At 48.2% G+C, this 24,788-nt stretch overlaps 1 protein-coding gene and 1 pseudogene across 2 annotated transcripts in view; both read left to right on the top strand.

Moving 5' to 3' along the window:
- Window positions 1-24,788, top strand: part of LOC144275109 (uncharacterized) — an 807,364-nt pseudogene that overhangs the window by 664,111 nt on the left and 118,465 nt on the right. The window lies entirely within an intron of this gene.
- On the top strand, window positions 4,655-20,152 carry LOC144274858 (E3 ubiquitin-protein ligase TRIM21-like). Its single transcript, XM_077833960.1, has 6 exons — window positions 4,655-5,077; window positions 9,498-9,593; window positions 11,202-11,432; window positions 15,273-15,295; window positions 15,391-15,491; window positions 19,593-20,152. The coding sequence occupies exons 1-6, from the start codon at window positions 4,655-4,657 to the stop codon at window positions 20,150-20,152; spliced, it is 1,434 nt and encodes a 477-aa protein (XP_077690086.1).

The following is a 24,788-nucleotide window of genomic DNA, read 5'->3' as shown; positions in this document are numbered from 1 at the left end:
TTTCCCCCTGCTGGACAATGGCTCTTTAAGACCTGACTAGGGCTAACATGCCTGTGTCACTGAAAAACTGGTTTGTGGGTATTAGCAAACCAAATATGTACCAAAATTACAGCATACTACAGTAGCAAGCCTATAGTAGAATCTTATAACTTCATACTCCGTGTTGCTACACATATTTCAACAGGACAATAATGTTCAGCAGATCATGAGTTTTCAAATGACACCTCACAAGGCATTCTTTGTAAAAGATTTATCATAATTTTATGAAAAGAAGTGAACATGGGGTGCAGGTTGGCACTCACCCCATCTCTGGTCTCAGGGTTCTGGGATTCCCAGAGCTGCTGCTCTCACTGACATCCCCAGGCTCTGCTCTCCTTACCACACGCAGGAGCTGATCCAGCTCCAGGAAAGCCAACACCCCGGGAAGGGGACAATGACCAACTCTCCCAGCCAGAGGGGAGTGGAAGGGGGAAGGAGAGAGAGCGGGACAGTGACTGAAGGCTTGTCTACACTTACAGCACTGTTGTCCTTAGCAAAGCTGCTACCTATACCAATAGGAGAGCTTCTCCTGTCAGTGTAGGTACATCAGCAGTTAGGCTGGTATAATTACATCGCTCAGGGGGGTGGACTTTCCACCCCCTGAGCAATGTAGTTCTACCCACATAAGTTTGTAAGGTAGATCAGGGCCAAGTCTCTCAGGCAGAGGGGAGGGGAGGAAAGAGAAAGGGACTGAAAAGGAACCATGGGATCAAAAGTGGGTTGAGAGGCTACAGGAGCCAACCCAGCTACAGGGGAGGATCAGCCCACATACACATCCTCCTGTGTATGTTTCTGCCCTGCCATTGTCTTGCTGGAGGCAGCACTGAGTAGGGGAGATAATCTGGGGGGCCCTTGTGTTAATCAGGTCGGGTGTGTCATGATAGCTGGACTCACAGAACATCTCAAAACCACGAGGTGTTTATTAGAGAAAACAGTTCCCAAGTACAGATAGAACCAGACGAATAAATAGGCTTCTACTCATCTTGAATCCCAGCTGCTTTGTGCTGTGTTGCTGGGGGAATTCGGCTGGAAGCCCTGCCTAGCAGGCCAGTGAGTGTCACTCCAGCAAAAGGGGTCCCAGTGGTGGCATGGAACTAACGCAGGGGCTCAAAGCTCAGGTTACAGTGCCCTGAGCCCTGGGCTGTGCTGTACTTGGTTGTTCCTAATGTGCTGGGTTAGCATAGCTGCTGTTTGCAGGCTGCTCTCTCTAACTTACACCAGGCTGTAACAACCACCAGAAGCCAGTACACTGCCCCCGAGCAGTGTGGCATCAGGGTGTCCCAGACACAGCTCCTTTCCCCTGCTGTGATGGTAACAGGGGGCAAGTGTGGTTTTAATTATCTGTATTATCCTCATATCTTGGGGCTCTAGCCATGGATCAGGACCATGTTTTGCCAGGCGCTGGCCAAACACAAAACAGACAGTCCTGCCCCACGAAGTTCACAATCTAAGTATAAGACAAGAGGTGGCTGTAGAGGGAGGAGAACAAGGAAACAGTGAGACAATGCTGGTCAGCACAATAGGCTGTGGTCACAGCACATCAGCAGTCTACCCGGTGTCAAGTTTTCTGGAGCATCACAGCAAAGGAGAGTTTTGAGGACAGACTTGAAGGAGGATAATGAGGTAGCTTTGCAGAGGTTTTGTGGGAGCTTCTCCCAAGCATGAGGGATAGCAGGGGAGAAAGTACCAAGGACCTTGTTTGAAAATGTAACAAGTAGGCAAGACAAGCTGGCACCATGGGCTGATGGGAGGCAAGAGGTGACCTTTTGATACTGAATGAAAGATAACACATAGATCAGGATAGGCTGTGAAGAGCCTTGAAAGTGAAGACATGCAGCTTTTGTTTGAGTCAATGGAGAAAGCAGAGTCAGTGGAGGGATGCAAAGAGAGGGGTGATATGGTCAGTGCTGTGAGCTAAGCAAATGACCTTTGCAGAATGGCTATGAGTGGGGAAAGGTTTACATTTGTCAGTGTCAGAGGGGAGGACGTTGCAGTAATTGAGATCTGAGATGATGAGAGCCTGGAGAGGGGCTTTTAGCTGTGTGGGCGGATCGGAAAGGCCATATCTTAGAGATGTTATGTGGAAAGAATCTGCTAGGCCTGGACATGAGGGCCTAGTGACAGGTAGGATGGAGGTGTTGTCCACAGTGATCAGAAAAGTAGGCAGTGGGGAAAGGGTTGGAGGGAAGATTAGGAGCTCTATTTTAGCCATGTCGAGCATAAGCTGGAGGCTAGGTATTCACAAGGAGATGTCAGAAACAGGATGAGCTTTTAGTCTGGACAGCAGGAGAGAGGTCTGGAGCCCAGAGGTAAATCTGTGAGTCATCATCAGCATGGAGAAGGTAATTGAATTTGTGTTTGCAGGTGAGATAACCCAGAGCTTCTCCCACTGGCATAGGTACTCCAACTCCCCTAGAGGCGGTATCTATGTTGATGGGAGAAGCCCTCCCCTGGACATGGTGCTCTCTCCAGCAGGGGTTAGGTTGCTGTAACTACGTCACCCAGGGGGGTGGATTTTTTGACCAATCTCTAGCTCACTGGGCCCTCAAGTTGGAGCAAAAAATAGAGAAAAACAAAGGGAAGGAGAGAGGCAGAGCAAACCAAATTAATAAAAATGAAGACAAAGAGTCCCACATAAGGTGCATTTTTTTAACTATGTGGGTAATTAACCATTGGAACAACTGGCTTAGAGACATGGTGGATTCTCCATCACTTGGGATCTTTAAATCAAGATCGGATGTCACTTTCCAAAAGATTTGCTCTACCTCTACCACAAATTATGGGCTTGATGCAGGAATTACTAGGTGAAATTCTCTGGTCCATGTTATGGAGGAAGTCAGACTAGATGATCTGGTCCTTTCTGGCCTTCACATCTATCAGTGTTTACTTATTCAGTGTTGATAAATACAAAGTAATGTACATTGGAAAACATAATCCCAACTATACGTACAAAATGATGGGGTCTAGATGAGCTTTTATCACTCAAGAAAGAGATCTTGGAGTCATTGTGGGTAGTTCTCTGAAAACATCCACTCAATGGGTAGCGGCCATCAAAATAGTGAACAGAATGTTGGGAACCATTAGGAAAGGGATAGATAACAAGACATAAAATATGATATTGCCTCTATATAAATCCAGGGTAAGTCACATCTCGAATACTGTGTGCAGATCTGGTGGCCCTCACCTCAGAAAAGATATATTGGAATTGGAAAAGGTACAGAGAGGGGCAAAAAAATTATTAGGAGGTATGGAACTCCTTCCGTGTGAGGAGACATTAAAAAGATTGGGACTTTTCCGCTTGGAAAAGAGACAACTAAGGGGGATGTGATAGAGTCTATAAAATCGTGATGGGTGCGGAGAAAGTGAATAAGGAAATGTCAGTTTCTCCTTCACATAACACAAGAACTAGGGGTCACCATATGAAATTAGTAGACAGCAGGTTTAAAACAAACAAAAGGAAGTGTTTCTTCACACAATACACAGTCAACTTGTGGAACTCCTTGCCAGGGGACGTTGTGAAGGCCAAGACTATAATGTGGTTCAAAAAAGAACTAGATAAATTGATGAAGGATAGGTCCATCAATGGCTATTAGCCAGGATGGGCAGGGATGGTGTCCCTAGTCTCTGTTTGCCACAAGCTGGGTATGAGTGACAGGGGATGGATCACTTGATGATTATCTGTTCTATTAATTCCCTCTGGGGCACCTGCATTGGCCACTGTCAGAGGTCATGATACTGGGCTAGATGAACCAGTGGTCTGATCTAGTATGGCTGTTCTTATGTTCTTAGTGTTACGAATTATACCTGATAGGTCACGCACAAAACTGCTGCGGATTATACCTGATAGGTCACGCACAGAACTTATGCGAATTATACCTGTTAGGCCATGCACAGTTTGAATCTAGGCTGAGGCACACGAAAAAGTCCACAACTGCAGAGTTCCTAAAAAATGCTAAGTTTATTACCCTCGAGCTTGGTGCCCCTCTGCTAGTCAGGAGGGGACCCCAAATGCAGATTATACAAAGGTTATATACCTTTCAGCAAAGCATGTTGCCCTCGTGCATCAGAAACCTTAGCCAATAAACAAACCCTTTTCTTATTTACCATCTATTCCTGCTAGGTGCATTCCTCATGCTAAACTAGTATGTTAATTACACAGCATGGTCCGAAAGCAATGCATTAGTAACTTTTATTATTAAAATAGAAGGCTCCACATTAAAGGCCAAAAAGTAAAAAGTTAAAAACAAACAAAAAACAAATACCGGAAATCAAGGCAAGCTAAAAACAAGAAAAAGTGTTTCACAAAAATGCAGTATCTAAGGAACACTCCTCCTGGTACATAATGTGCTTGCTTCTAGACGGAGGTGGGGCCCACCATTGACCAAAATGGAGTCACATATGTTAACTTTTCCTTAACATTAGGTTCAGTGTACAGCAAATATTTTAGAAATGCATCTAATGACAGTTTAAAGACTTGATGACAAATGCTGCCATTTCCCTTAAGAAGCTGTTCCAATGGTTTACTACCCTCACTGTTAAAATGTCATCTAATTTGCAGTTAGGGTATAAGTCAGGAAATGAAACTGATCACTGAAACACTTACATTCCCACAGCCATGGCCTCTACCCATTCTTTGAGGAAGGTACTGGAAGAAGTGGTCTGTCCCATCTGTCTGGGTTACTTCAAGGATCCAGTGAGCATAGACTGTGAACACAACTTCTGCCGAGTTTGTATCACAGAGCACTATGAACAAAGGAAAATGGAAACAGACGGAGTTTTCTGTCCACAATGCAGGAAAAATATCAAGAAAGAGAATTTCCAGACCAACAGGCAGCTTGCCAGCATAGTGGAAAATATTCAGCAATTAGGGATAAAATCTGAAGACCTAAAAAAGCAGATAGTCTGCAGGCAACACAAGGACAAAGACAAGCTGTTCTGTGAAAATGATGATGAGGTGATTTGTCTGGTTTGTGATAAAATCCAGGAGCACAGAACTCACACACTGGTGCCCATCGAGAAGGCTGCACAGCAATACAAGGTAGGAAACATTATTTATTTCTAAATAGTCAGGAGAAATTAAGTCACTGCAGGGTAAGTTTATGTAACCCCTCTGCCAGGCCAAGTTGACAGCAGCAAGGGCTGGGTTCAGTACACAGGGGTTCCCTTTCAACAATACCATGCAAAACCGGCTGGAGCCTTCACCCATTGACCTGGGAAAATTACACACACACAGCTGGGCACCTCAAAGAGGCAATACTTCCCCTCTCACAAGCACAGAGTCTCAGTATAGCAAAAATCTTTAACAACATGAGGTAAACAACTCAGCATTAAATTGGGAAAACACCACAACTAGGGTTCATAAACACAAACCATGAACCAGAAGACCCACCCCCAAGCAGATTGGGCTGGGTCCTTTCCCTTTGGTTCTTGAGTCCAGCAACCCAAAAGTCACCCCCTCCTACAATTTCTGTCCCTGGTCAGTGCAGCCCCACAATGGGGTTCTGCTGTAATCTTTACTGTGAGCCACTCCCCTCTACTAGCCACTCACCAATATGTCTTCAGCCCCCCACCCCTTAACACAGCTTTCAGTGATTTTAGCTCTTAATAACTGCAGCTCTTTAGTGATTTCAGCTGCTAGTAGGGGAGCCTCAGTACTGGTACACCACTAGCCTAGAGTAGGTCTAATGTTCAGATCTAATTTCAGTTCTGCAGCATGTAACAAGACTTCTAAGGGAGTCAAAATTAGCCCTGTCATTACACTATAAAGACATTGCATAGGACCATCTCCAACCTCTCTCTCAATTCACAGGGTTTTGGAACCCATGTCCCTTGCCTAACAAGCGCTACTTAGGTGAGGGCGAGTCCCTCTGTCATAAAATGCCAAGTACAGTTCTACTGTCCTTGAGTCACATAATCAGGATAACAACACTTTATTACTCCTGCCCCAATAACAGAGAGACTGGGGATCCCACAGCAGCCAAAGTGACCATTTGGGCAAGCGGTCCCATTATGCTAGGCAGGGTGGGTGTGCCCATGCAAACGAGATCAGCCCCTGAAGGCCTTTTCCACAGCTCACCACCAGGTGTCAGGGTAGAGCCCATTCTGACTCAGCTTATATTTAATTTTAAAATTACATGGAGTTTAGCCATGACAGCTAGGAGTCTTCTAAATACACTGGGTGAAATCCTGGCCCTATTGAAGTCAATGGAAAACTCCCAGACCTGGATCCTGGATCCACAAAGGTACATTGAAACCTAAGACCCAGTTTTAGGTGTCACCGCAATCAAGAGCCTCTTTATTTACCCAAAGTGGAACAGCTTCAACAGGAGAGATGGAGGGAGCCCCACTTTAAACATTCCAAGTGGTTAGAGCAGGGGTGGGCAAACTACAGCTCGTGGGCCACATCCAGCACATCAGACGTTTTAATCCAGCCCTGGAGCTCGTGCCGGGGAGTGGGGCCTGGGGCTTGCCCCGCTCTGGCCCTCCAGACAGGGAGCGGAGTCAAGGGCTTTCCCTGCTCCATGCATGCTGTGGCTCTGCACGGCTCTCGGAAACCGCAGCATATCCCCCCTCCAGCTCCTACATGTAGGGGCAGCCAGGGAGCTGCGCATGCTGCCCCCGCCCCCAACACTTTCCTGCAGCTCCCATTGGCCAGGAACCACAGCCAATGGGAGATACAGGGGCGGCACCTACCTATGGGGAAGCGCGTAGAGCCACCTGGCCAGCACCGCACGTCTGCGTAGGAGCCAGAGAGGGGACATGCCGCTGCTTCCGGGAGCTGCAGGGGCGGCACTTGCGGATGGGGCAGGGCACAGAGCAGCCTGGCCATGCCTCCATGTAGGAGCCGAAGAGGGCACATTTCACTACTTCCAGGAACTGCTTGAGATAAACATCACCTGAAGCCTTCACCCCTGACCTTCTCCCATGCCCCAACCCCCTGCCCCAGCCCTGATCCCCCTCCTGCCCTCCGAACCCCTCGGTCCCAGACTGGAGCACCCTCCTGCACCCCAAACCCTTCATTCCCAGTCCCACCCCAGAGCCTGCACCCTCAGCTGGACCCATCATCACACACACACACACACCCCAATCCCCTGCCCCAGCCCCAGCCCGGAGCCTCCTCTGCATCCTCATTTCTGGCCCCACCCCAGAGCCCACACCCCCAGCCGGAGCCCTCACTCCCTCCCACACCCCAATCCCCAGTGTTTTGAGCATTCATGGCCCGCCATACAATTTCCATGACCAGATGTGTCTCCTTTCTCATCATGAGGCAGAGAGGGGGGAATTGAACCTGGGTCTCTTACATCCCAGCTGAGTGTGCCAACCACTAGACTAACAGTTATAAAGCAGGTGGCTTCTCCTCCTCCAGCTGTTTTGTGTGGAGTGAGGCAGACTCATAGCTCATTCCCCCAAGAAACAGCCTGGGCGTCCAACCACGTGACTCCAGGAGATGGCTTCCTGGCTGGGGGTCACTGGCAGAGATAGATGCCTCCCTGCAGCCTGGAGTAAGGTGTCTATCTCCCTGAATCGGGGGATTTAGGGCATCTCTCATCAACACTTCTCATTTGCTAGCTTAGGCAGCTCCCACCCCGGCATGCTGGGGTTTGTGGATCTCAGGCTAAGGTGCTGTCTCTCCTCATGCATTGTACAGGGAGCGTAGCCCCTAACTCAGGCTTTGTGGATCACAGTGTTGTTCCTAAGGTATTTGAGGATCTTAAAAGTTAGGCATTGCAATGCCGAGTGTCGCAATGTCAAAGTCCCTTTGTGGATCCTGGCCCCACTGATGTCAATCAGACCAGGATTTCACCCACTGAACATATTAGAACGTCTCCGACTTGAAACTCTGCATGGCAGCCCTCCAGCCCGTGCAGGGCATCTATGAACGTTCTGACTATTGTTTTCACTCCCCCGTGGTCTCTTGCTCTTACAAGAAATTAAAGCAACAGTAATGCTTTGTACTTGCACACAGCATGCGGCTTCCCATCCCGGGCTCGCAGACCCCACACAGACAGTGGGTCTAGCCACAGAGCCCTGCCCTGTTCACCTTGCTTTGCACACAGGGACCCAAGGCACAGAGAGGGGACGGGCCCAGTTCTGCCCTCACTGACACCACTGGGAGTTTATCCACGGGGTTTAAGGGGAGCAGGCCCTGTGTGAGCTGCCCAAGATCCACATGAGGAGTTTGTTTGTCCAGGGTTGGTGCAGACAGAGCTGCCGAACTGGCTGAAGCAGTTTAAAAGCCAGTGTGATGCTCGTGCTCCAGTGCTGTGGGCTGGAGCCCAAGGTCTGTCAGTGGGGTTCCCAGCACTGGGGAAGGGGTCCCAGCCACACACCTTGACACAAACACAATCCCTCCATCCTAGGGGGTGGAGTTAACCCCTGGAACAAGCACCAAGAGCACAACACGTTTCTCTAACCCAGACAGAGCAGGAGCAGATCCAGGTCAGGCTCTCTAGCAGGGGTTACACAGATTCCCTCACCCTGGCACAGCACACATCTCTTCCCTCCCCACCCCCATGCCTGGCTAGACACTCAGGCTCCCTGTCCCACGCCAGTCCAATCCTCTAGCCCCTTGGGCCAGTCCAGCCTGTCTGTGGGCTCTGGTCTGGGGCTGGCCTGGGGTGTGGGTGTGTGTATAACACACACACACATTCTGGGTGTGGTGTTGTGGCCCATCTAGTGGCAGCAAGACCACTTAGAGAGAGAGATAAAATGAGTCCGCTCTACAGCCTTAGTTAAGAGCCAGCTGGCTTTCAGCTCACGTGGTAGAGGCTCATGCACTCAACTCCAAAAGTCCCGGGTTCGATCCCGCCCACTGACGACCAGTGTCTGTTGGTGTACCTGTGCACAGGATGGAGTGTCAGTTTTGTGGTCTCAGCTCCAGGCTGAGCGCTTACAGGAGTCCCCTTTTGCAAAGCAACTGCCTCTCCTCCAAGCAGCTTCCTCTGGCCCCTCACCCAAGGCCTTTCCCTTTCCTTCTTTCTTTGATTTCCTTCTGAATTTCCCAGTCTGGTCCCCCGGCTCATTGGCTCAAACCCTCCCTGGGATCAGAGTTAATTCTCTGTGTTTGAGTGGCACTCCCCCACCTCCTGCCAATCAGGACAAGCTGGGGAGGGGGGGTGTCCCACTGGGCGCTGAACAGGTTCTTCCTTATATGACACCACTACTCCCTGAGCCCCTTCCACAAACCCTTCATTGCCCCACAAGGCATGGCAGGTGAGCAGAAAATCACCACCCTGAATCTTGGATCTGGCAGTTTGCGGACCCAATACAACAGCTCGGCAGAGAGCCCCAGGGTCACTCAAATCAGCTCTGTCTGTGGCAGAGCTGGGGACAGAACCCAGGTCCCTTCACTGCTGGCTTGTGCTTGGCCACAAACCCCTCCTTCCACCCATGGGTGAGGAATCCCCAGGGCTCTGACTCACTCCAGCAGAATTCTCCAGGCATCGTTTTCCCCACAGGTGAAACTCCACAATGACATTGAGCTTCTGAAGAAAGCGAGAGAGGAGATTTCAAAGCTGGAATCCAGAGAGCAAAATAAACCAAAAGAGTGGAAAGTAAGTGTCTGCGGTTTGGTTTAATCTCTCATTTCATTTAGGTGTTTTAAAGAATTTACGAGAGACTCTCGATAAAAATAGACAACACGAGCATAGCATTAAAACAAATAAACCCTGTTTATTATTATAATCAGACTTTAATTCCTGAAAATGTTTGGCCTGAGGAATATGGAGGGTAATGGAAGTGCAAAATTAGCAGATCTACATGGCACTTAACAATAATACATTGATTTACCCTGACTCAAAATGCAAATGAGGCCCAGATAAATCCATATTTTATTCATCTGTATTTCTATTGCAGAAGCCCCTTCTGGATCAAGGCCAGTAGGAAGGCAGAGGGCCAGACTCTTCCCTGTCTCACCCCTTGTGTCAGCATTTACAGCAGGGCCAAATCTGTGTAAAATGCCGCTGTTCTGATTTGGTCAATTTTACACTGACCCTGCTCACTGGGGTAGCCCTGCTCTCGCTCACACCAGCTTTACACTGCAATAGCCCCATTAGCATGGATAGGGTTACTCCTGATTTACACTGGGTCAATGAGAGGGGAATCGGCCCTAGTAAGTCTAGTGGAGTTATACACGTTTAGGGGCAGTGTTACTGCACCACACTTAAGGCTGAAACACCATTTCAGTGTAAAGCTGCCATTCAAAGTGCTCTACAATCCCCAGACATGCTCAGATTGGTTTGAAAATTGTTGTTTGTTGAGGGACCAGTGCAGAATACATGGGGCAAATTTAGGGGCATTTGATCAAGGGATTCTGGAGACTGCATCCCCAACACCATATGATGATCTGTTTTTTAGATGCTAATTCTTTCCCATCTTTCCTTTTATGGACATTTTCCATTTCCTGATGAATATCTAGTGTAATGAAAGGATGGGTAGTGGGGGTTGCTTTTTCCCAAATATGAGTTTTGGGTTGGTTGTCTCAAGTGGGGGCAGAGTTAAGGATCTAATTGTTACTTGAAGGTGACTCTGGCCCAGATCCACAAAGGGACTTAGGTGTTACAACACCAAAGCTTAAGACACCTGGAAAATCAGTGGCTTAGGGGCCTCAGCTCCCTGTACAATGAATGGGGTAGGATGGTGCCTCTCTTATAACTTTTAGCCCAGTGGTTAGAGCATTCACGTGGGATGTGGGAGATTTTCCCCTTGGCCTGGAGGGCAGAAAGGATTGGAACAGGGGAATCTCACACTTCTCAGGAGAGTTATGGGAAGAGTCGGTGGAAGGCAAGTCTCTTCTGTTGAAATTGTTCCACTGTGTGTAAATACTTATACAGTCATTGGGCCAGAGTGTAAAAGAGAATGGGTCTATAGCCCAGCGGTTGGGGTATCCACCTAGGAAGTGGGAGACGCAGAATCCAGTCCCCCTGCTTTACTGACTATTTACTCAGAAGTTATGGGCTTGATGCAGGAACCCCTTGGTGTAATTTTCTGTCCTGTGCCAGGCAGGGAGTCAGACTAGATGACTACAATGGTCCCTTCTGGCCTTAAAATATGAATCTCTGAACATTCATTCAAATCTAATGTACTTCGCCCAAAATGGCCTTATACACTTGATAATTCTGCTGATATTTATGGGTTTGCTTGTTCATTTTTATTCACTAAAGGAAAGAGTAAAGTGTCAGAAACAGCGAATCTTGTCTGAATTTGGGAAAATACAACTGCTTCTGAATGAGGAAAAGAAACTCTCTCTCCAGAGACTGGCCGAGGAAGAGAGGGAGACTCTGAAGAAACTAAATGAGAATGTAACCAAACTCACCCAGCAAAGCTCCTCTCTTCAGCAGCTGATCTCAGAGATGGAGGAGAAGTGCCAGCAACTGGCCACTGAGCTGCTGCAGGTGAGTTGTACAAAGTTCCCCTTTAGTTTCGATTTTCCACAGCCATGGAGACAAATACAGACTCTTCTCCCCCCCGCCCCCCCATTATCATTATTATTACTGATTTACTATTTATTTACATAGTGCCACAGATTTATAGTATTACACACCATTATTAGCAATATTTAGGCCAAAATGTTCAAATTTGGCTCCCTATAGTTAGGGACCTAAGGGTAGAATGATCAAAAACACTAAGTGACTTCGAAGCCCACATCTCATTTTGAAGAATGACTTAGGGCCAGATTTTCAGAAGTATGTAGGTGCCTAGCGATGCAGATTGGCACCTTATGAGGTTTTCCAAAGCATCAAATAAGTTAGGCACCTAGCTCCCATTGACTGGTTTTAATGTTCCTATCAGGGTAGCACCCACCAACTGCTGGATGCCTTCCAGTACCCAGAAAGACACAGCCCCGCCCCTAAAAACAGGGGTAGTCAATAGGCGGACTGTGGGCCAAATCTGGACTGCCAGATGCTTTTGAACAGCCCCGAAATATTTTATTTACTTATTATCATTATTGTTATTTTATTTATTTATTTTGGTTATTCTCTCTGGAGTCTGGACCTTTGACCAAGAAATTTGGACCTTTACAAACAATAATTGACTACCCTTGCCCTAAAAGATTAGCCAATCAACATTCCTAGGTTCTTACATGGTGCCCATCACCATGGTATCAGAGCACCTCCCAACATCATCAAGTGTAGGCATCAAGATAAAGTTCTCTCTTTCCACCAGTCAGCAGAGCGGAACTTTGTTATTGGTAGGGCAGTTAGAAGACACATTTTCACAGTAAGGTCAGCACATTTTATCCAGTATTTGCAGCCTCTAGAGGCCAGTTTTACCATCACTTTTTGCACTACAGTTGCTATTTAACACCTGTATAAGCATGATTTAGATAGTGGCTTTTTCTAATCTTGTGATTTATTTTGGCAGCTCAGCACAGTAGCTGGAAAATCTGCACAATATTTTTGTGAAAATTAAATTTCTCTTATTGTTGTTTTCAAATAGTTAATACACCATTTAGTGACCCAGTGCACCCTCTGGTACCATTAGTGACTGATGAGTCATGCATCTGTCTGCACTTCTCTGGGGCTGGCGTTGTGCATGAGCACCATTGTAATCATACACCATTCAGTTATTATTACCTAATTATTACAAATCTCAATGTAACTCAGAGCAGCAGGTGTTTTCTGCAAAGTCTCAGGGAACAGAGAAAATTAACAAGCCGTTCTGTGAACAAGGGAGATGTCATGGTAGGGGTCTACTACAGACCACTTAACCAGGAAGAAGAGATGGATGAGGCATTTTTTAAACAACTAACAAAATCATCCAAAGCACAGGACTTGGTGGTGATGGGGGACTTCAGCTACCCAGACATCTGTTGGGAAAACAACACAGCAGGGCACAGATTATCCAACAAGTTCTTGGAATGTATTGGAGACCATTTTTTATTTCAGAAGGTGGAGAAAGCTACTAGGTGGGAGGCTGTTCTAGATTTGATTTTGACAAACAGGGAGGAACTGGTTGAGAATTTGAAAGTGGAAGGCAGCTTGGGTGGAAGTGATCATGAAATGACAAGAGTTCATGATTCTAAGGAATGGTAGGAGGGAGACCAGCACAATAAAGACAATAGATTTCAAGAAGGCAGACTTTAGCAAACTCAGGGAGTTGGTAGGTAAAACCCCATGGGAAGCAAGTCTAAGAGGAAAAACAACTGAAGACAGTTGGAAGTTTTTCAAAGAGACATTATGAAGGACTCAAGAGCAAACTATCACACTGCATAGGAAAGATAGGAAGTATGGCAAGAGACCACGCTGGCTTAACCAGGAGATCTTCAATGATCTAAAAATCTAAAAAGAGTCCTACAAAAAGTGGAAACTAGGTCCAATTACAAAGGATGAATATAAACAAATAACACAAGTATGTAGGGACAAAATTAGAAAGGCCAAGGCACAAAACGAGATCAAATTAGCTAGAGACATAAAGGGTAACAAGAAAACATTCTACAAATACATTAGAAGCAAGAGGAAGACCAAGGACAGGGTAGGCCCATTACTCAATGAAGAGGGAAAAACAATAACAGAAAATGTGGAAATGGCAGAGGTGCTTAATGACTTCTTTGTTTCGGTTTTCACCAAGAAGGTTGGTGGTGATTGGACATCTAACATAGTGAATGCCAGTGAAAATGAGGTAGGATCAGAAGCTAAAATAGGGAAAGAACAAGTTAAAAATTAAATAGACAGGTTACATATCTTCAAGTCACGAGGGCCTGATGAAATGCATCCTAGAATACTCAAGGAGCTTACTGAGTAGATATCTGAGCCATTAGTTATTATCTTTGAAAAGTCATGGAAGATGGGAGACATTCCAGAAGACTGCAAAAGGGCAAATACAGTGCCAATGTATAAAAAGGGAAATAAAGACAACACAGGGACTTACAAACCAGTCAGCTTAACTTCTGTACCTGGAAAGATAATGGAGCAAATAATTAAGGAATCAATTTGCAAACATCTAGAAGATAATAAGTTGATAAGTAACAGTCAGCATGGATTTGTCAAGAACAAATAGTGTCAAACCAACCTGATAGCTTTCTTTAACAGGGTAACAAGCCTTGTGGATGGGGGAAGCGGTAGATGTGGTATATCTAGACTTTAGTAAGACTTTTGTTATAGTCTTGCATGACCTTCTCATTAACACACTAGTGAAATACAACCTAGATGGAGTGACTATAAGGTGGGTGCATAACTGGTTTGATAACCATTTCAATTTATCAGTGGTTCACAGTCATGCTGGAAGGGCATAAAGAGTAGGGTTCCGCAAGGATCAGTTTTGGGTTCTGTTCAATATCTTTATCAATGATTTAGATAATGGCATAGAAAGTACACTTATAAAGTTTGCAGATGATACCAAGCTGGGAGGGGTTGCAAGTGCTTTGGAGGATAGGATTAAAATTGAAAATGATCTGGACAAACTGGAGAAAAGGTCTGAGCTAAATAGGATGAAATTCAATAAGGACAAATGCAAGGTACTCCACTTAGGAAGGAACAATCGGTTGCACACATACAAAATGAGACATGACTGCCTAGGAAGGAGTGGACCACAAGTTAAATATGAGTCAACAGTGTAACACTGTTGCAAAAAAAGCAGACATCATTCTGGGATGTATTAGCACGAGTGTTGTAAGTAAGAAATGAAAAGTAATTCTTCCACTTTACTCCACGCTGATTAGGCCTCAACTGGAGTATTGTGTCCAGTTCTGGGCACCACATTTCAGGAAAGATGTGGACAAATCGGAAAAAGTCCAGAGAAGAGCAACAAAAATGATTAAAGGTTTAGAAAACATGACCTGTGAGTGAAGATTGAAAGAACTGGGTTTGTTTAGTCTGGAGAAGAGAAGACTGAGAGGGGACATGAGAACAGTTTTCAAGTACCTAAAAGGTTGTTACAAGGAGGAGGGAGAAAAATTATTCTCCTTAACCTCTGAGAATAGGACAAGATGCTATGGGCTTAAATTGCAGCAAGGGAGGTTTAGGGTGGACATTAAGAAAAACTTTCTAACTGTCTGGGTGGTTAAACACTGGAATAAATTGCCTAGGGAGGTTGTGGAATCTTCATTATTGGAGATTTTTAAGAGCAGGTTAAACAAACACCTGTCAGGGATGGTCTAGATGGTGCTTAGTCCTGCCATGAGTGCAGGGGATTGAACTAGATGGCCGCTTGAGGTCCCTTCCAGTCCTATGATTCTATTCGTCTAACAGCTGAACAGTACAACACTAACACTTCCTTATTTACTGTCTCCGTAGGATGTAAAGGGCACACTGGCCAGGTGAGATTCCATGTTCAGTTTACCATCAATTTATATCAAGCCCATTGCAAGGGTGCCTGTGCTGAGCGTCGATAACTGGACTGTGTTCTCCTTAGGAGTGAGCAGGTGAGGCTGCAGGGACCAGAGTTCAGTGCTGCTGAACTGAAGGATGCATACAGAGTCCCCGGCATGATGGAAGTGCTGAGGGAATTCACAGGTAAGTTAACACTAATGCAGCAGGGGCTCTGTAGGTTTTCCTATCTGCAACCTGAAAAGCACCCATGTTTCCCCATTCCTAAATCCAAGTGCCAGGTTCCTCTGGGCTCTTCCAGCCAAAGGTACTAAAAGTGCTATGATACATAGAGGCCAATACGTTAATACTGGGCCCCCTATGAAAAAGGGGCACTTAAATTCAGGGACTCTGCCTTTGATAATTTAACACTGAAAAAGCCTGTGAAGTAAATGTACCAACTCCTGCAGTGACATTGGAACAATTTGTACAGTGGGCGTGCTCAGAGTCATTGAACCAAACTATACACCCTGTATATGATGGAAACCACTTCAAGCCAGGGGTTCCTGCCACACCCCCAGCACCTCTAGTTCCAGCACATCTGCATTGCTGGTAAAAATCCAATCACTGCTCGGTCCCCAGGGGCTGTGAACTGTTAGCATTACATATAATTCAGAAAGGGAACAACACTTGGCTCTTATATGGAGTTATTCAGCCACAACTTGCAAAGTGCTTTACAAGGAGGAAGTTTTCATTGTCCCAGCATTCCAGAGGGGAAACTGAGGCACAAAGACATGCCCAAGGTCAGACCAGAGCCAGGAACAGAACTAAGGTCTCCTAGTTTGTTGCCCCAGGCACTGGCCACTAGCTGTAACGGTTGCCATATTCAGCATTGACAAGACATCTCAAAGTCACCAACATGTGCCATATAAGTGGCTGTCAGGAGTGGAGCAGATGGAACAGCTGGGGGCATTGTCCCAGGCCTGGCACTCCCAGCAAGAATGAGCAGCAGCCTGTGGCAGCTGCCTGCAGTACTGGAATAAACAGGCTGCTCAGACTCCTGCCTACAACACCAGCTGACTGCTGCAGTTCCGCTTTCCTGGCAGCCCCTGCCTGCCCCTGGAGACAGGATGTGAGAGGCCAGTGCCAACTAGCCTGAGCCAAGGGTCACCCCTGCCTGTCCCCTCTCCTTTCCCCTGGCCTGAGGAGAACCCCAGACACCACAGAGGGGTCCGGGGAGGAGCCACCCCAGCTAAATGGTCCAGCTCTGAGACTTTTCACTATAGCTGGTCAAAAATGCTATGCCCCTTCTTCCAACACCAATGTCCTGTTCTGCCGTGAGTGTCGTCCCCCTGCCAGGCGATAGCAGATCGCAGAGCATTGCAGGTTGGCTTCCCAGTGCAGGAGAAATAAGTGACTTGGAGCCTGGGTCTATTCTGAGTGTCACTTGATTTTTTTCATTTTTACCAGATTTTTTGTTTTTTCAGTTAAACAAAACCTGAGAAAAAGTTGTTCATGTTTTCACTGAAAACTTTTGAAAGAAGGAAACAACAAAAAAAGAGTTAGATTTTTATTTAACCAGTTCTTCTTTTGCCTTCCCCTTCATCCGTGTAACTGAGGCGGGAAGGAGGGAGACGGGATATTGGCGCGGAGGAACGCCTGAGGTCAGAGTGAAGGATTTGCACTGGAGTGCAATGGTGGGAGTATGCCACTGCACATGCTGGAGCTGTGAACGTGCTGCCCGGGATGTGCACATTAAGATTTGCTTCCCTTCAGAACCCTCCTCCGGGCATGCCCTTGTGTTCAGGGATTGGGTGGTTTGATGCTCCCCTGTCCAATTCAGCAGATGTCACCGTTCTGAGTGCGGTTTCTCTTTCTGGGAAGTGCCTTGGTTCTATGCATGAAAGTGGTGAAGTGGAACCCTCAATAACATTGTTATTCTCTTGGGATACTGCTAAGGAGGAGTTACAGCTCTTGCCTTAGAGGGGGGCCTGCTGCTCCCCATCCCGTCCATCACACCGGGCTGCCCATCATGGCGGGGGCATTAAAAGTGGCACCTGAAGTAGTGCCAGGAACACGGGACTGTGAGCAAGTGGCAGCAGCATCAACTGCCCCCCACAGGATCCCTCACTGCTCCAGAATATTCTCGTGTGACCTGAGCCCCTTGTCCCTCCCGTCCACGCACCAAGATGAGCCTCCTGGGGCATATGCACCGACTCCGTAAGTGCTCCGGGGCTGGAGCACCCATGGGGAAAAAATAGAGGGTGCTCAGCACCCATCGGCAGCCCCACGGATCAGCATCTACCCCTTCTCCCCAGCCCCTCCCACCCACCGTGATCAGCTGTTCAGCTGGTGGTGTGCAGGAGGCGCTGGGTGGGAGGAGGAGGAGGAGCAGGGGTGGGAAGAGGTGGGCAGAGGGGGCGGACTGGGGGCAGGAAGAGACAGGGCAGGGGTGAGAGCTTGGGGGAAAGGGTGGAGTGAGGGCAGGGCCTGGGGTGGAGCGGGGGTCAGGCACCCCCCAGGAACAGAGGAAGTTGGCACCTATGCCCTTGGGCCTGGGCATGGCTGAGCTCTGAGCCTGTCATGATCCTGAGCCTTTCTCCTTGGTTCTTCATTTAGGAAGGGGCCAGCCTCCTGCCACCCCCTGGAACCACATCCTGGGCACCCCCTCTGCCTGCCTGGTGCAAGCCCCTTCCCTTGCCCCCCTTTGGGTCCCCTGGTCCAAGCCCTTCCCCTCATCCCATCTCTGCCCCACTGGTGCCCACATCTCCACACCTCTCTGCCCCTCTAGGGCCGGCCCTTTTCCATATCCCACTTTCTACCCCCCTGTGCTCACCTGTTCCCCCACTCCCACCATGCCCCCTGGTGCCCGCCCTCTCCTCTCTCCCCTCCTTGCATCTGCCCCTCGGCTCAACCCTCCCCATCCCTTTTGATGCCTATCCCTTCCCCCGCTCCACCTCTGTCTTCCTGGCACCCACCCCTCATGCCCCTCTCCCCCTTGATAACTGACCTTTCCCTTGCTCCCTTATTGCCCCCTGGGGTCTGCCCCACCCCTTGCCTCCTCATTCCCCTCTGGCACCTGCCCTACCCCTCAGCCCTCTTTGTCCCCTTGTCACCTGTGCCTTCTCCCATCCCCTCCTTTTCCTCAGGTGCCCACCTGTCTGCTCACCCTCTGCAGCACCCTAGAACCTGCTCTTCCCTTCACACCCCCCCGCCTCCGCCTCGTGCCTGTTTCTTCCCTTGGCCCCCCACTGCCCTTGTGTCCCGGAGTCCCCGGGTGATGCTCTGGAACTGCTCCCTACGAAGCCAGCCAGGACTCTGGGGAAGTCACCTTTCTGTGAGCAGACTGTCTTCAGGACACACAGCTCACACAATTGCCACCTTCCTGGGTCTGATCTCGGAGCATTCAGCATCCTCTGCCTCTCTGTGCGCTGCCCACAGCGAGTCCACCCAGGCGGGCTCCTGGGGAAGCCAGAAGGTCCTGCACCCCAACTTCGCACTCAGACGTGACTCTTAGTCAGCCAGTAAAACGGAAGGTTTATTAGACGACAGGAACATGGTCTAAAACAGAGCTAGTAGGTGCAGAGAACAGGACCCCTCAGCTGGGTCCATTTTGGGGGGCAGTGAGCCAGACAACCACGTCTGCACTTCACTCCATGTCCCCAGCCAGCCCCAAACTGAAAACTCTCTCCAGCCCCTCCTCCTCTGGGCTTTGTTCCTTTCCTGGGCCAGGAGGTCACCTGAGTTCTTTGTTCTCCAACCCTTTAGCACTCACCTTGCAGGGGGGAAGGGCCCAGGCCATCAGTTTCCAGGAAACAGGGTGTTGGCCATTCTCTGTGTCCAAACCCCTGCACACACCTGCCCTCTAGAGCTCTGCAACGATCATACACCTTTATCCCACCACCTAGATACTTAAGAACTGCATAGGGGAAACTGAGGTACCCCCACAATATTCAGAGGAAACATTAAGAACAGTCCCACTTCGTCACATCTTGTGCCTGCTCCTCTCCTCTGCCCCTCCCCTGTGTCCCTCCACCCCCTCTGTTCCTGTCACCTGCCCCTCCCCTTTCCACTCACAGCATCAGCCTGCCCCCCCCCGCGCGCCCACTGGCACCTTCCCACCCCTACCTTTCCCCCCCCCCACCGCCCTTTCCCCCTCATTGTCTCCTCACAGGCAGACAGGCCCTGACTCCCCTCAGGCAATAACACTCCCACCCCTCAGCGATTAGACTGGACGCAGGTTAATTTCTCTTTGATCCCAGTGACCAGCCCCTGCCCCCGGTTCTGACTCTGTGACTCTCTCCCCAGTGGACGTGACTCTGGATCCAGACACGGCAAATCCCAACCTCGACCTGTCTGAGGATCGGAAAAGTGTGAGACTCGGAGACAAACGACAGGATCTGCCCAACAATCCTGAGAGATTTGATACAGGCCCCAATGTCTTGGGTTCTGAGGGGTTCAAGGGCGGGAAGCGTTACTGGGAGGTGGAGGTGGGAGACAAGCCTGAGTGGGCTCTTGGGGTTTGCAGGGAATCTGTGAGCAGGAAGGGGAAGGTCTTCCTCTCCCCTGAGGATGGATACTGGGCTGTGTGGCTGAGGGGTAAGAAATATGAGGCTCTTACCGATCCCTTGAGCCTCCTCCCAGTGAGCATCAGGCCCGGCCGAGTGGGGATTTTCCTGGACTATGAGGCGGGCGAGGTCTCCTTTTACAATGTGACTGACAGGTCCCATCTCTTCACTTTCACTGGCACCTTCTCCGGGATGCTCTGCCCTTTTTTCTGTCCTGGTCTCAACACTGGGGGTGAAAACACGGCTCCCCTGATCATCTGCCCGGTCCCAGCTCAGGCCAGAGGGAATCTCTGTCCCTGACAGTGACACCTGCAGCAGAGACTGGCCCCTCCCAGCGCTGACCAGCCCCCAAGTCTGTTCTCCTGGGGATGGTCTAAAGGGCATCATCTGCCTGCCCCCTCCACCCCCTCCTCTCTTAGTTCCCAGCACCAGGCCTGTGAGCTGGGGGAGGGGAGAGAGGCTGAGAAGGGGTGCAGGAAGCAGGCTGCAGGGGCAGAGAGGCATGGGTGCAATGTCAGGGGTGGCACGGTGGTGTGGGGAGGGGCCTGAAGCATCAGGAAGGGAAGAGCCCAGATCACAAGGGGAAGGGATGTAATTAGAGGGGGTGGGGAGACAGACCACATGTGGGACAATCCCCTGGTCTAAATGACAGCGGTGAGGAGAGGGGCCCAGTGAGTGTGAGGGGGCCAGTGAGCGCCTGGGGCATTTCCTGCCCTGGGGGAGTCTCTGCCCATGGAGGGGAGTGAAACAGCCATAGGGGGCAGCATGGGGGCAGAGGTGAGAGAACCGGGGCCCTGCTGCAGGGGCTGCTCTGTGCTGCAGACTCAGCAGTGTGGGGGGAGCTGGTCCCAGCTCGATGGAAGGAGGGGTGGGAAGTGGGGATTCAGTAGCTGGGCCAGGGGTAGGGGAGTGAGAGCCCAGCCCCCAGGCTGTGTGAGCAGACTGGGTACAGGCACCACTCATGGGAAGGATCCCAGGTAATTTCCCCCGCCCCCCCTTCATTTCCTTGCTCCACACACCCCTGCCCCTGGTGCAGTGTGTGACATGGCTCCCAGCATAGGATAATACTGGTAAGAAATACTGACAGACAGCTACTGTTTTTTGCTGCCCCTCACCTTTCCCCACCCCCTGGCCCAGGTGTAGCAGATGGTGGTGGACCATTCACTCCTCTCAGAATTTCTACCCCTGTGAAATCTCAACGTAAAATATGGAGCAAAAGAAAGAATTTAAAAAAAAATTGTTCCAATTTAGGAAATGTCAGTACAGTAACAAGAATATTTTAATATCCTTTTCAACAGTATTTCCAAAACAAGCATCTAAACATATTTTTAGAAATAGAATTATTTACATTTATTTTGTAATTCTTCCCTGAAATCTCCATTAAAGATTAACTTCTCTCAATGGCATCATTTGTATTTAAAGAGTTTCATTTCAAGAAATGCAAAATATTTATCCTAACCAAATAATTATAAAATTTTCAGACGGGGTTGTTCAGATACAATGTACATGAGTCTAAACATCACAGGTACACACATGTGCTGCTGCTCTCTCTCTCTCTCCTTACTGTCTTGACTGGATCCCTCTGGAAGGCAGGGCACATGCACCCACCTCCTGCAGGACTCACACTGCAACTTTGCAAAGTAATAGGTGAAAAAATGATGACACAGAATTAATTAACCAAATATTTCAATGAACTCACACAAGATTATATAATGATATTCCTAGAACTTCTGTTAAATTAATTCATGTGATTTGTAACTTTCTAGCTACATATAATCAGTAATTAAGATATGACTCTCCCTTTCTTGTTCTCCTTCTCACAAATGAACAAAACATGGTCCCCAACCTCAAATGTTAATTTCCTATATATAGAAATCTCTTCTATCAAATCCTTTCTCATTTGTTTCTCTTTAAAAATATTATTTGAAGCCAATGTACTGCCAGTGTCCACTGCTGATTTCATTGGTCTCTTTGTGTTCTTGGTTATCAGGACACAACAAATGTAGATTGATTCAGAAATAGAGAAGGGATTGTATTTCTTAACTGATTAATCACAAATTAACTTAACTGTATTAAAAAGACCCTGGCTCTTAAATATACTTACCATGCAATTCAGTGAAACTTAATGGGGAAACCTTTCTTCTCAGTCACACGTGATGCTTTTGTTGTCGTGTGTGGTTTAGCGCACAAAAAAAATAAAGTTGTTCCAGGAAATTCATTCCAATTGCTCTGGGTTCCGTCCACCACCTTCTGGAATGCTCTGTATAAATAGTGATGGATTGGTCTAAATTTCTTGAAATCAGTGATTGAAACTAATTTTTTGAAGAGCTGGCTGAGCAGAGTATGAGGGGAGGCTCATCACATGGCATTGCTAGGACTACTTTCTGTTTTAAACCTGATACGGTATGAACATTTTCAATGTAATAATTCAATTTTCAAGATTATTCACAATATGCAATTTATGGCAGAGCACCCTCCACTTACTCTGATTATTTGAAAATAAACACCCTTAAATTATCTTGTGATGGATTCATTTGGCTTTTCATCCAGTCTGCTGGTCTCTAGGTGGCCTAGGCTGGTGAAGCTCTGTGTTATTCCCAGTTTTTCACATCGAGAAAGATTAAGCTGAAAATACATTATTTTTCCATAAAATTTCCTTCAGAAATACTGGTGTTCCTTTCCCTATTTCTCACTGAAATTGTGAGTAATTACTGGGGTTTCTTATCCAGTGTTATTGTGTTATTGCGTGGGAAAATATGTGGGTAAGCTGGTTAATGTACAAAACAATTGTTGGTATCTGAGGAGACACAACAATGTGTTGTCACTAACAATGTACAGTACAAACTGCCTTGAGGACAATGGTGGCGATGTTCATTGATAAATATCTGACTGTGAATGGGCTCCCCCTTCAGCTCCTGGAGCCCCTGGCTGGCAGGCTTCTTTGGGAAGTAAGCAGCCAGCACAGACCACCAGGCTACCTGCACCACATGTCTTTATTACTCTTTATGCTCCAGGTACATCACAGCAAAGCAGGGCTGGAACACCCAAGGGAAAAAATTAACAGGTGCTTAACACCCACCAGCAGCCAACCCCCTATCCCTCTCTCCCTCCCTCCCCCCAGTGCCTCCCACTCACCGTGGATCAGCTGTTCTGCAGCATGCAGGAGGTGCTGTGAGGAAGGGGGAGGAGCAGGGACAGGATGTGCTCGGGGGAGGGGATGGAATTGGGTGGGAAGGGGGCGGAGCAGGGCTTTGTGGAAATGGGCAGAGTGAAGGTTGAGCACCCCTGAGCCAAGTTGGAAGCTGGCACCTGTGCCCTGGGGTGGAAGGGACTTGATGGCTGCATTCCTGCTCACACCTTTTCTTGTCTAGAGCAGACTTGCCTGCAGAGCAGACTCCATCTTGGCCACAAGTGCAACAAAGTTACACTGAAACCAGAGAACATGACCCAGAGCACTCAAAGGTCTCCTTTGAGACCTAAGAGGGACCCAAACCAGGCACAAACTGCCTGATGGAACCAGGTGCATGATCACTGAAAGGGCCTTAAATGCCACATCGCTGGACAGTTTCCTGTCCCTGAAGAAGCCAAACCTATTTTAATCTACAGTCTGTGCACTGACAATTTCTGACTTACCCAGCAGGGCAGTGATAGAACTGGGAGTAGAATCCAGGTCTCCTGATTGTTAGTCCAGCCCCATAACCATTAGACCATGCTGACTCCAAGGGAGCAACTTCTCTTTACATCCCCCACCAAGTCTTTGGTGTCTCTGCTTCTCTCACCATCTCCCTCTGTGCCCCTGAAGCCACCATCCTTTCCACACCTCTATCTCCTGTCTTCATGTCTCTGCGCACTACCCGTGTCTGCTCATGTTCTTGGGCAAAGAGATCATCACTGCCATTGCTACGCCCCTAGGCATGCAAGCGGCTGACTCCCTGTGTGCATTGTGTTCACAGCAGAAGGCTGCAGATAATTGTGTGAGGTTCAGAGAGGAGATGGACAGACAAATAGTTCCTCTGAAGCTGCCTGGCAGCTGTCTCCCCACTCTCCAGCAGCAATGGGGGCTTCCTGCAGTCAGGGAAGGTATTTGAGGTTCCCCAGCCCCTGCTTCTCCTCTGCTCTGCCGTCCAGGAAAGACCAGGTCTCTCTGCAGCTGAAGTTCCCACCCCCCACTTTTCACATCACCATTTCCTCCAAGTCCTGGATCCATAGAGCTTGAACCCTATTTGCCAAGCCATCGCATGGCTCCCAGTCTTCTCCGTGTTGTCCAGTAGCACTTTCCCCTGTGTGACAGCCAGTCCGTGGGGTACAGTCTGCAGGAGGCACCAGGACCCTGCAGTTACCAGCAACCGGGGCTGAAGTCATGGAGGGCTTTGGAAGTCACAGATTCTGTGACCTCTGTGACAAAATTGTAGCCTTACTCATGATCATATAATTAATGTAACTAAGCTTTCTCTCACCTGCCCTCTCAGCAACTACACACTGCAAACACTTCAAAGTATCCCCATTCCACCATAAAATATGTATAGAGGGGGGAGGAGCACTCAGGAATCACATAGAAACCATGTGGCCTAATGGAGAGACAACTGGACTGGGACTATTCCTGGCTCTGCCACTGGCCTGCTGGATGACCTTGAGCAAGTCACTTTACCACTCTGTGTCTCAGTTTCTCATCTGTAAAATGAGGATAATAATGTAAAGTTCTTTGGGATCTATTTATCAAAAGTGCTACGTAATGGATACATATGTAATGGATACATAAAAGCTAGGTTTTTTGGTCATTACCTAGCCACAGAAGCAATGAACTGCATTCTGAAACGAGAACTACAGCTGCCTAAACAACCACTAACTCCTACAACAAACATTTCTCTTTCTATTAAAAAAACTCAGAAATTAAATGGCAAAAAAATTCATTAATGCAGAATTGAGGTTTAGCAGA

Source organism: Eretmochelys imbricata, chromosome 14 (genome assembly GCF_965152235.1).
Source record: "Eretmochelys imbricata isolate rEreImb1 chromosome 14, rEreImb1.hap1, whole genome shotgun sequence".
NCBI lineage: Eukaryota > Metazoa > Chordata > Testudines > Cheloniidae > Eretmochelys > Eretmochelys imbricata.
Note: the sequence above shows the minus strand (reverse complement) of the source record. Positions and strands in the feature narration are given on the sequence as shown.